The sequence below is a fragment of the Dreissena polymorpha genome, chromosome 6 (genome assembly GCF_020536995.1).
Source record: "Dreissena polymorpha isolate Duluth1 chromosome 6, UMN_Dpol_1.0, whole genome shotgun sequence".
Lineage (NCBI taxonomy): Eukaryota > Metazoa > Mollusca > Bivalvia > Myida > Dreissenidae > Dreissena > Dreissena polymorpha.
The window spans coordinates 97,940,919-97,954,262 of NC_068360.1; the positions used below are offsets into that span (position 1 = coordinate 97,940,919).

Sequence of the window (13,344 nt, forward strand, 5' to 3'; positions counted from 1 at the left end):
CAGTAATACAACACTATATAAATAATAACAAGCGTCTGTATGTTGGTTTTATTGATTTAAAATCTTGTTTCGATAGTATTAACAAAAATTGCCTTTGGCTTAAATTATACAAATGTGGTATTCAAGGTAAATTATTACGTATTGTTAAGGATATGTATGAAAAGGTTAAGTCTTGCGTTCGCAGTTGTAATACGTACTCAGACTTTTTCAGCTACGCTGTTGGACTACGTCAAGGGGAGGTAATTTCGCCTCTGCTTTTTTCTTTATTCGTGGAAGACCTAGAACTAGATTTACAAAGTAATTTAGATTCAGGTTTATATTTTGAGGATATGTTGTTAATATTATTGTTATTTGCTGATGATATGGCAATTTTGGGTAAAACACCAGAAGACTTACAAAATAGCTTAGATAGTTTATATGATTATTGTAACTGTTGGGGTCTTGAGGTAAACACTCAAAAAACCAAGGTTATGGTTTTTAGAAAAAGAGGCAGAGTACTTCCAAATGAGAAGTGGAGTTACCATGAAAACTTGTTAGAAACTGTAAATAACTTCAAATATCTCGGTACAATTTTTAGTTACACTGGCAATTTCGCTATGAATCAAGAGCATTTAATTGATAATTCATTAAAAACATTAACATTACTTATGTATAATTGTAGAAAATATGATACTAAACCCAAATTACAATGCCAGCTCTTTGATTCCTTAATAGATTCAATATTGAATTATTCTGCCGAGGTATGGGGCGCAACTAAATCTAAAGAAATAGAGCGTGTACACCTCAAATTTTGTAAAAGTGTGTTAAAGGTCAGAATGAGTACTTGTAACGCTGGTGTATATGGTGACTTAGGAAGGTACCCGTTATATATTACTCGATATATTAGGATAATAAAGTATTGGTGTAAATTAATGAATACTGATATTATTATGAAAACGATTTATCGACAAAGTATATCTGATTGTTCAAAAGATTATAATAATTGAGTATCAAATGTTGAACAATTGTTAGAAACATATGGCTTTGCTGATTGCTTTATAAATGGTGATTATCTTGATTGTAAAACATTTCCACATATATTTAAACAAAGATTGATTGATACTTATAAACAAGACTGGCATAGCTCTGTTGAAAATAGTAGTGTATTAGATTTGTTACAAAATTGTCAAGATTCTCTGTCACATGAACTATATCTAGATGTATTGCCAAGTAGTTTAAGGTTCTTTGTCACTAGAATAAGATTATCTTCTTTAAGAGTTCAAACTGGTAGATTCGGTAGGAATAGAATACCAAGAAATGAGCGAAACTGTCAATGTTGTAACTCCGTCGATATTGAAGACGAGTACCATTTCACTCTTATTTGTCCTTGTTTTAGCAATATACGTAAGAAATATATTGAGAAAAATTATTATGTACGACCATCAATGTTCAAATTTATTGAGCTATTGAAAACTGAAAACAAATCTGTATTGTTTAAACTTGCAAAATATATTAAAGAAAGCTTGGAAATAAGAAACGAAATTACAAATGTTAATGAAAACTGATCATCCTCTTTACATGCTGTGTTATGTTATATTGAAATGTCCATTAATTCGTGTTTATATATTATACTGATATACGTGATGTTATAAATTGTCATATAACAATATGTGTATATGATGATGTACTATGTACAAATTAAATGAAATATCTGTTCTGTTCTTTTTAAAAACTTGCCAAATTTAACACCGAACAAGCTCAAACTGGTTTGTTGTTATTGTGCTAAATTAATTTAACATCATACACTATATTGCAATACCAATACACACACGTGTGGATATATTATTTAAATATCAATGTTATTCTACATTTGAGTATATAAATGGAAGGGCACACTACATGCAAGCAAATGCAATTTTGTTCACATATATTTTTTCAGAAAAATAATAAACGAAGTGTTTTGGTATGAAAACACAAGTCCAATTTCAAATTATAATATAACAATTGGCATGTGACCTATGATTTTATGTTCCATTATGAATAGTGCGTTTATTTAACAATATCATATCAATTATCAACAATATATCCCAATGCCACTTACGATTTTCCCATTACGCGTAATGTCACTGGCACTTCAAATTATATATGCATGTTTTCAATATGCTAATTTTACTTATGCGATAAAACAGGCAACATTGTTCAATTTTTAGTATTCGATTATACTAAATTAACATAGAATCTGTCTTCTCTCCCTACTGCACAATCATTATCTGGAACTTCAGATTCACGGTTAAGAACACTGATCCCCTCTGTGTCGCCACTTGATATGACCGAATACTGATGAAATGAAGTTTCAGCCAGTGTCTCGTACTGGTTTATGTGATGGGATTCTGAAATAAAACAGTTCAGTTAAAACCGCTTTGCGTTAATTATTATTAAGGCGCTGACTGCATTTCATTGATCTATATAAGTACTGTGGCGTAGGGTGTTGATTCTTGGACTGTATGTGAAATCGATTAAGATTTGTATAGTATGATCAGAATAATTAATCTCATAGGACTATGCTTAAATTCAAAGACAACATTTTTTCACTTAGATATGGCAAGAATTTAATACATGATTGAATTTTCATCAACATTTAAAAAATGACAGGTTTATCATAGCAAACACATTTGAACAACATCAATGACATCTTTAAACTTATTCACAAACATACAAACATACCGACTTTGTACTCTGCATATTCGGAGCTGGTATTGGGCGCAGAGACGTTTGTCCTGTAGCAAACAATATCATGATTCTTATAATTGCTTACAATCAATTGTACAGTTCTGGAAAATAATTTACAGAAAGCGGAGTATGAATTCATTACTAGCGCAAAATATAAAAAAAGACTACATACTGTCCTTTGAATAAATCATCGTAATGAGCACCAGCGTCAGGATTTCCTGAAAGCGTATGAAAGTGTACACTTATTTCGACATAAACACAGTGCTGAGTCCATAGTTAAGAAATGTTAGCGCATGTATAACTTATACTTTAAATAATATTTTAGTCCCATCACTACTGAACATGTTTAATTAAAGGATGATTCGACGCTCCTAAAAAGTGGTCAAAAAGTATATTAGTATTATCTGATACATTTATGTTGGCGATTGATGAATAAAATACTTCAATATCAGCATTTGATTGATCCACACTTTGATCACAGCATTGAACCAGTGCTCAATAGGATGGTAAATAAGATTGAGAGATGAAATACAGAGTAACCCAACTGAGTTTGTTATATGTTATTGAAGCATTTTGCCTACTATTTACCCGATATATTCGCATTGATTGTGCAATGCTATTATTCCACACAATAATATCAATTGTAAATCAGATTATACTTACGTTTAAACTTGTTCCTACATTTCCAAAGAACCACTAAGATGACTATTACAAGAGTTCCTCCTACAGCACCTCCAACTGCAGCCCCGACAGATGGATTGGCTTCGTGATCTAATTAAATACACACATATTATTAGTTGGTACTTATATTCGGTGCTGTTGTATTGTAGCCTCGTGCTAACTCAAATCACTAGGCATGTCTTTTGTTTTGATAACCAGACAGTTTCAAAATTATGTCGGTATTTCAATATCGGTAGCTAATTCACTCAAAGTAAAACACAAAGAGACAAAACATACATATTGAGTGTAATTATTTTGACACTGTCAAATCAATTCATTCAATTAATAATGTTATTCATCATTGAACATATTTAAAAATTTATTCAAATTGTTTGTGGCAATTGAGCACCTCCGAGCATCTGTAAAAATATTTAATGCAGAATTCCAATTAAATGTTATAAGACGTGGATTATTTTCATAATTAATAATCTGTCAGATATAGTGTTTAATGTTCTCGATATAGTCAAAATAGGATGAAAAACATTCAATTAATAATTTAATTCTTAGTAGCTTTATATTTGACAAAACTGCACACAAAATCTTTTATTTTTATAAAATATTTCCGACTATGGTCTACACGCATGATATGCACTTCATTTTATAATAATACACATTGAATTATACATACCAGTTTTGGCTCTTGTTAAAAAAGTTATCACATCGGTTTCCCCTGAAGATCCAATTGAATTTTCTGCATACATTTTGAATTGATAAGAGGTCCCGGATTCCAATCCGTCAATAGATATTCGACTGATAAGTTCAGATACATTTTTGTAAAGCCAATACTCGATCGTTTGCTGTTTATATTCTATAACGAACAATTGATATTCGCCTCCATTAAATCCTGGTATCCATTCAACTGTTACAGACCTGTCTGTTACCAATTCTTCAACTACACTGAATTGTTTTGGCATCGCTGGCTTTTCTGTAAATTATAGATATAAAATACCTATTAAATATCGATGGTAATGAATGCATGCGTAAATGTTCGCTAAGCATTAAGCAACTACAAACTAGTAAATAATGTCCATAATTACAGAATTCCTAAATACTGAAATAATGGTTTACCTTTCGCTTGAATAACAAATGTATGCTCCGTGGCGCCAACGTCATTGTTTACTTTGATCATATAGGTTGCAAAATCATCTTCCTGCACGTTAAAAATTGAAAGGTTTGTCTGCAGTCTATTGTCGGAAATGTGACTATGAAGTCTGCTGGTATCATTGATGGCTAACCATTTATCGTTTACTTGCTTCCGCCAAACAAATGCATCTGAAGCGCTTGGAGGAGGATACGCCACAATAGTGTAAGTGAGAATTACACTACTGTTTGATTTCGTCCATACCATTGGTACAGGAGGCATAAATGGCGAAGGTCTCGGTGAACCTTCAAACACAGAAATTTTAAATAGTAATAATTAAGTTAATCAAACATGCTTATCAACATTATACCGGTACTTTGAAACATTAAACCAATTTAAGTGTTATATAAAATTGACTTACATCTGATCTTGATCTCAATCTCTCGCACAGGCTGCTCTTTATTGTGCGTGTTGTTCGCTCTGCATTGGTAGGCTCCCATATCATATTCACATCTTGCATTAGGAATCGATACGGATATTGTGTTAGAATATTTTTCAATAAGTACATTTTGTTCACCGCGTGTATTATTTATAAGTAACATAGAGGCCAAAGGGTCGCCCTCAGAATCACAGTGTAATATCACAGTTTGACTTTCGTTTACCGTAAAATGTGGTGCATTCTCAAATCCGGTGGCATAAAACCTTCTTATATTTGCGGCGTCTACAAAGTAATTTGATCATTCAAATTATCATAAATATTTGTAATTATACGTATAAGAATATACAGTTAAACAAAAGCTGTTGATAATGCAAACTGTTTTGAAAAGAAGTACACGTATTAACCATTAACTTACATTGTATATCAACATAAAACATTGTTTCGTCATAAGCCTGCTGTGCACAGCATCCTGTAGGTGTCATTGTGTTGTTTACTTTGCACTTATAAAGGCCCTCGTCTGATATATGCATGTTTGGCAAGGCAAGATTTTGCCCACGTCCTACCTCGCGTGATGTAGTAACGTGTATCCACGTGAAACTGGTCTCAAGTGGATTTCCAGGTGTGTAAGGGCACATGACTGACAATGCCTGGTTCAACAAAACGGTTGTATTCGCAATAGACCGTATACTCACTGGATCTGAAATGTATTATTGCACAGCGCATTTCGACACCGTCATATTTTTTACGGCTCTAGTTCAGAATAAAATAACTCTGTCTTAGACGTTGATTTATCTAAAGACTTGACGGATTCATGTACATTCTCTTGCCCTGGACATGTTCATAGTATTATCGAACAATTACAATTTCTACGAATTGTAAATTATTGCTATTAAGATGATATATGTTTGTTTAACTTACATAATACGTGATGTGTTAAGATAATATTGGCATGTCCAGCAATCACATGCGGTTCGAAAGTTGCGTTCATGGCATTGTTGACATCCAGTGTGTAATTACCGCTAGACACTACTTGTGGTATGGTGAGTTGTTGTCCATACTGTTTCACACCCGCAGGCAGTGTCCATGTATAGCTCATGGGAGGAGGGTTGCTCTGGCTGGTGCAATTAACTGTTAATGGCTCATTTTTAACTGCCCGTATAGTACTAAACGCGATTGAGTAATTTCCGATTGCACACTTAGGAATTGACGGCGGATCTGTAAGTAAATACCATTTCGAGTGTGTTCAGAATATCTTATGGTTATCAGCTTATATAAGATTGTGGGAAAGCAAAAACTTTCTAATTTTTAAATCGATCTTCATAAAAAGTCCCCTCAAATATATATTTTCAGTAAAATGAAGCATTATTCGTTTCTCATTACACATGTATTTTTGTGTGGACATTTTCGTATCAGAAGCAGAGTACACAATGAGTTAATTAGGTGTGTGTTCTTCCATTCTTCGATGATCCGTCCTGAAAAGGACTATAAAAGCATACTAGCATTTCAAAAGTATGTTTGTCTAGATCTTGCGATGTTTACAAAAGGCATTCATCAGAGGTCAGTATTCAGATCAGCTTTGTTAAACAAAATAACCTAACCTTAATATACAAAAATACAAAACGTATATACGATATGATACGAAACTTGATGCACACATGTTGCTCTAGATTGCTTTCTGTCTGTATTAACATTTCTTACTCGTTTTTTCCTACCGTCTGCAAGCACTTCAATACAATGAAAAGATATAATCACAAACGTTATAAGTAATATTTAAAGTGATGATAACACAGTTGCAAACCCTTAAATGTATCCAGTAAACTCGTGTCAGTTGACTGTTTTCAAAAAGTGCATTATATAAAATACTGAAAAATCTCGAAAATTACAAAAGGAATAATAATGAAACGTCGTACACATACAGAGCAATTTGAGGTGTATTAGTAACTTTTTAGCTTAGCAGATGTCAAACGTCTGGTGAATATTTAAAACTTGAAATGTATAACTACTGCTGTGACACAGGATTTGAATATGACACTTAACGCTTGCACTTATAAAGCGAACTTTGCCAGTTATGCACTTTATTTCATTCATAGGAGTTTTCCCTGATGCGGGGCTAATTTATTGAGTGCACTACTGTCAAACATTGTTGAAACATTTTCATAGAATATATGTGAATTTACGCTCTTATTTAAACAAACGAAATTTTATATCGCCATATTTAAAATACCGTTACTATACAATTTTAAATAAGATTACAATCGTTTCCGGTAAACTTGCGCGTCCGGTACTATTTTGTAGTTAACAATTTTGTAAATTCTGAGAACGACGAATGCGGTTATTAAACATATACAGACGTTTTGAATTTAAGATTTACCAAAACAATTTACCATTGAAAATAAACTTGTTGATCTTTTCATTTACCGATTGTATAATAACATGCCTTATGGACGTCGTGTTACTTGTATTAATATCAATTACGCTATAGTATGCACTATATAACAATTATAGAACAATCTAATATGTAAGTGATTATGTTTCGCTCATAAAACAACTTTTAACAGGCTTTTTAAAGTGTCAAAATAAAATTAAATCTTAATCGACACTGTAAACAATCTGAATGATAGGTACCAATTGATGAAACAAGTCTGCATGAACATTCACATTTTGAAACTGATGAAATTAGTTTGAAAAGCGCGCAAGATTAATGGACATTACTTGTTTAAATTAGACGCGGTTAGCGTTCGTTTTAATGTCGGTTTGCAGAGATCCTTATAACATAATTATCATATTTCTTTGTTTCCAATGTTAAACACAACTTAATGTGTGCCCACTTAACCATTTAATGGCTGTGTGATTTCAACCATATTTTATGAGCCTATTGAAGTGCGCAAGATTAGCCGACGGTATCGTACTTTATTTTTGATAATAAATACACGCTTATATCTTCATGATACAAAGGTGCGTGATATATGTGTTATTTTCGAACAGAAGACGTTTATATCAGTCAAAGGTTGGCTTTACCTCTTACTTCTCGAAATCAACACGTGTCACCATTTTCGTTAGTACGATACAATACAATTTGCTACCAGCATTTGATACATATAAGATACTAAAAGGAACAAACAGCAAAAAGGTTTTAACAAATATTAAGAATTGTCTTTAATTTCTCTTGACGTTACATCAAACGCGTTATAACATATTAATTCATGTTAGAATGCACGGGAAAGCGATTCTAATTTATTAAATCCATAAAAAGGGAGCGTTGTATTGTTATAATAATAAAACAGGCTATTCAGTTATCATGTTGTAATATATTGAGCTGGACATGGAAAGCTTAGACGTTATTGTCTTCTAAATATCACCCGCATTATTTCACGATACAAAGGAAATAATTATTTTCTACGTTTATGAATGCCAGTTGTTTTATACTACATTGGATCAATCGACATTCGAACAATAGCATTTATTAACATAAGAAGCATAGTACAGTGTAAACATGCTAAACCACAAGTTTGATTTAAGCCCACAAACACTCATATCGATGCAAATGACTTATTTTGTTTTAAGTTTTCATATTTTCCTGGTTATAAACATCTTAAAAAAAACTGTGGAAAAAATACCAATTCAGCGGCATGTATTATCTTATCGAAATAAATAACTCAGAATTCTCAAACCGAATAGTATTGTAATTATATTAGCACTGCCACAATGACTTGAGATAAATATGATACATAACCAATACTTGCAAATGATTACTGAGTGATTAGTTCTAAACACACACGCATGCCTGTATTCAATACTAACATAAACTATCTGTTAACGGTATTTACAACTAATGTATGTGCTGTTAGTAATCTATGATACATGGACATAACGAATCAAACTTACGTAAAATGTTGACCACTGTGCCAGTTGAACTATATTGTGTTATCGGAGATTGATTTGTTGGCTGCATAATACTTGCGGCATTGCAGATGACCGTGTCTGTGTTTCCACGTTGCTCCCATTTCAGTTCAATTATTTTGCTGTTAATCACGGAACCATTAGATAAAATCCATGAAATGTTTGGCGTTGGATTTCCAGAAGAATTACATTCTAGGGACACAGTTTGGTTTTCTATCACAGTTATTGTGTTAACAATTACAGTCTTGTAGAGAATTGTCGGCTTCGTAGGAGAGCCTAGAATCGTAAATTGGCGTAAATGTATTGATGCTTGTATTGTAAAGAATTGTAATTATCTTTATATTGTAAAACTATTGTTATTCAGATGCTTCAAATGAATTATTAAACTGTGTGCGTATATTAAAATATATTGATAATTACAATATTCGTTTTGTCCTTTTATCTCAATGACATTTTTATGAAAAACTTTCTATCGCTCTGATAATCGTACAAAGTCTGAAGATATACGAATTTTAAGGGATATACATGCTGAACTTTTCGTAAAGCTAACCATAATAAATATGCATGTAGTCAAAACGATTTTGTTTTAAACTATCAATTTAAAAGAGATCTCAGAGAGCATATATTGAAATTGACCACTTAAGCATACTTTAAACATTGAATTCCGGTGTCATATCGGATATAATGTGTCCGTATCCGTTTGAGGCGTAGCAGAAGATCCGCGCTCCGTGATATGTATTGCTAGGTATAATAGTAAAGATACTTGTTGTCACATCAGCCACTGTTGAACTGCTGCTATTTCTAGTAAGGTCCACATCATCACTGTAGTCAGAAGGAGTTTTGTTGTCCAAGTACCACGAGATGCTGGGTGCTGGACGTCCAACGGATGATTCGCAGCGGATGTAGCTGATTCTTACATCATTCAAAACGGAAATTTTTGACACTGGCGGTTTAATAGATGAGTACGTCACCTTAACTAAAAATACATTTGCATTACATATCTAAATATGAATGTGCCTTTGTAAAGGTATCTTAATATATGAACATGTACGCAACAATGATAAAAATAATGTCAACAGTTCTAAATAGTATTTGCTTCATGTTTTTATATGTGTTTTCATAAAAATCAGCACATGAAGTTTGAAATAATATTGTATCATCTAGCTATGGCAAGCACGTGACCCTCGCGAAACGATTCCCGGGCTATTTAAATTAACAAGCACATTGTGATGAGATTATGGTCCATCTTAACAGTGTATACCCTAACATTTTATGACACACGTGGTGGCTAGAGAAGGTATATGGCAAGAATTATGCAATGTCGTTGATTTATAATAAGTATTTCGTCAGCAACGCGCCCTGATGGATGTGGGGAAAGATATATTATAAGTAAAATCTTATTCCTATAAACAATTAAACAACAAAAATAGATATACGTGATCATTTATTAAAATAAACAACAACAGCACTATGTACCGAGTCACAGAGGCCCGTACACTATTTACAGATAAGTAACCTATAAAACCCTGTGTTGTGTGTTTCTCATAGATAATTAGCATTCTCAAGCTCACATAAATACTGTCCATTCATTTAAGTTCGATTTTAACAACCATGTTTATTGCTCGGCGTATTTGATATAAATAACATGTTCACAACCTGAGTAATATTCCTCATTCACAAAACATGACGTGCTGGTGTAGCATTACATAAACTTGCGCAGAGCCCGCATGTTTATCTGCCAAGCTCAAGGGGCGTACAACACAGCTTTGCATTTGTTAGAAACTGAGTACATAATGGCCGGTTTAAATATGTTTAAATGGTTATCCAAAAAACAAATATCTCTAGGCGATCTACATTGTTATTTGCTACTTTATGCCATAAATGTAAATACGTCATACAATATAATTTATTCATATGTACTCACCTTTGTAAGTTAAGTTGATTGATACTTTATTGATTGAGTTGGAGGCCATGAAACATGTATATGCACCGATAGATTCATTTGAAAAGTTAATGATTGTCAAATATAGGTCCGATATTAATGTACCAATTACAGTTACTTTAAGGTTGTACAATGTAGCGTTTGTTACTGAAGGCAATCCAAACACAGAATCAGCTACACGTTCTCCATTTTTGTGAAAAACAATTCTTTCAATGTCTGGTATGTTGCAAACTTGACAACGAATGGTAGCGTTAGTTCCTAAATCGACAAGGCTGGATTCCGAGGTCAATGATATGTTGCATGAGCTTGCATCTGAAATGTACGTTAAATTAATGTATTCATACTTATATTTACACTAAAATCAATAACGTGTGTTTACTTTCCGTGATATTTAATTATAAGTATATATGATATGTCAAGATTTAATATCTCCTTTTGTTACCGTTGTTTAGATATATTTTTGGGAAACTTCATCAATTTACGTTGCACTAATTCTAAAAATAATTCAAAACATTATTTAAATAAAAACAATGACGCGTTTCGAAAATGGAAAAGCCTTTAAACAGTCCTTAACTGGGGAATAATAAGAGCGGACCTTTATATATGTATATTATTTAAATCATAAAAATGAGCCTATGACACTTCTCAATAACTTTAAATAAATGTCATTTATTGTTTTTTCTCCCGTGGACAATATAATCTATTTTTGAGAACGTTTGATAACATTAATTTATATCCATTATTAAATATGGCTCACTGTAGTGAAAATATCTAACAATGTTCATTAAACACAATCAACTTGCCAGTGACAGTTATTGTAATCATATTATACATACACACTATAATTAATAAAATGTAAACAAAAACAAACACGAGTAACGAACACTGATTAAACTAAAATTATGCACATAAAATGAAATTTTTTATGACATCATAATTAAAAACTATGACGTTTAGGTTTCTTTTACGTTATTGTATGCAATATTTATCATTATCATAAAGCAAAAACTACTTAGAAACGACTTCTTTTTATGTGAATGCTTATTATTTGTTTCACTAGTGGTCATGGACAAATATATCAACACTCGTGACTTCTTTACTTGTTAAGATATTGTTTTTCGATATACAATCTGAAAATAAAATTCGATAATTCACCAAAACCAACACATATTTTTTATTTTAGCTATGATATTATTTTAATGATTAATTGTGTATGTTTAAATGTATTTTGGTATTAAATTATAAATAAATACAAATAATCCGCCTCTGAAATGTGGTTTACACTATTGGTTGAATCTTACAAATATAATAAAGGATGAAATATAGTTAACTTTATGTGTTCATCATTTATAAAGCAGTCATTAGTAAAATAGCAGAGAATGAGAAATGTTTTAAAATATTTTATTTCGCTTCTGAATCACAGTTAAACTTAGCTTATACTACCTTAAATTACCCTGTTTTAAGGTAAGGTCGACTTCTATATTTATATTGACTGGTTGGAAGAACAGCGAAAAATTGTTTAATTAATAAGGCCAAATAGCAGAATAACTCTGAAATCTAGCAGAACTTTAGCGGTATATTTTCGGGAAACCACATACCCACTAAATTATTTCCTTTTTATTTGTGAATATAGTTGTTCAATGAAAACATGTGGATACCTCTTTAACTTAACAACTTTCAACACGCATTGGCATACATTAAGGCATTTAACATAGATTGCATTAACCGCCCCAATGTGATGACCTAAATTTATAGCGTGTACAAACCTTTTTTTGTATCAACATTGGTTTCTAGACGTATTAAATATTAATGAGGAATGGAAATAACTATTTTTAATCAATGAATCAAACGATGTTTACTTAAATGAAATTGAAATGAAAAAATGAAAAAGTTGACGCCAATACCATAAAGTTTACTTGAATTTAATGCAGAACCAAAACATGCGTTTCTGTGTCGGATGAACGAAATCTGCAAACAATAGTGAGGATTTCCCAACAGTGCAGATGTCTTCTGTACATCATTTAATGTTAGACTGTACACATACACATATCTATACTTGTATTTCACTCGTAATCCGTTGATATTAACTGGAAGCACCATATCTTTAAAAGTTTTATTCTAGTTTCGTTTTCATTTTTTACACAAAAACTATCGATTGTAATCGCTTTAATCATTTTAAATTAAGTGTTGTTTAGTATCTATTGTCTTGTATTGTTCATCGGCAACTTGCTTTAACTACAATAATAGCTTGTGTTAAACACATTTCTTACCTATAAATGTTTCTTGAGTTGCATAACTCATATATTTTTATGTTTTTATTATGATTGTGTCAATCACATTAGATAGTTATAAATATGTTCAATTAACACATATAAACATACTCACCGTTGTTCACTATCCATATGTAAATGAAAATTACATAGATTATCATTTTTGTTTTTGTACACATATCATTATTTGCAGTGACAGTACACTACCTTTATACGAAAGGCAATTTAAGCTAATAAAAGAGGAAGTTTAAACATCGAATCTGACTTATAGACATGCCTCGGA

General features: G+C 31.9%; 1 protein-coding gene across 1 annotated transcript; it reads right to left on the reverse strand.

Moving 5' to 3' along the window:
• Positions 1–1,789: 1,789 nt before the first annotated feature.
• Positions 1,790–13,344, reverse strand: LOC127836662 (nephrin-like). Its single transcript, XM_052363349.1, has 13 exons — positions 13,177–13,344; positions 10,774–11,103; positions 9,499–9,825; positions 8,835–9,125; positions 5,868–6,164; positions 5,365–5,646; positions 4,932–5,231; positions 4,498–4,815; positions 4,058–4,354; positions 3,373–3,480; positions 2,882–2,927; positions 2,704–2,756; positions 1,790–2,369 (listed from the first exon to the last, which is right to left on the reverse strand). Exons 4-13 carry the CDS (start codon positions 8,899–8,901, stop codon positions 2,197–2,199), a joined length of 1,941 nt encoding a protein of 646 aa, XP_052219309.1. The 5' UTR covers positions 8,902–9,125; positions 9,499–9,825; positions 10,774–11,103; positions 13,177–13,344; the 3' UTR covers positions 1,790–2,196.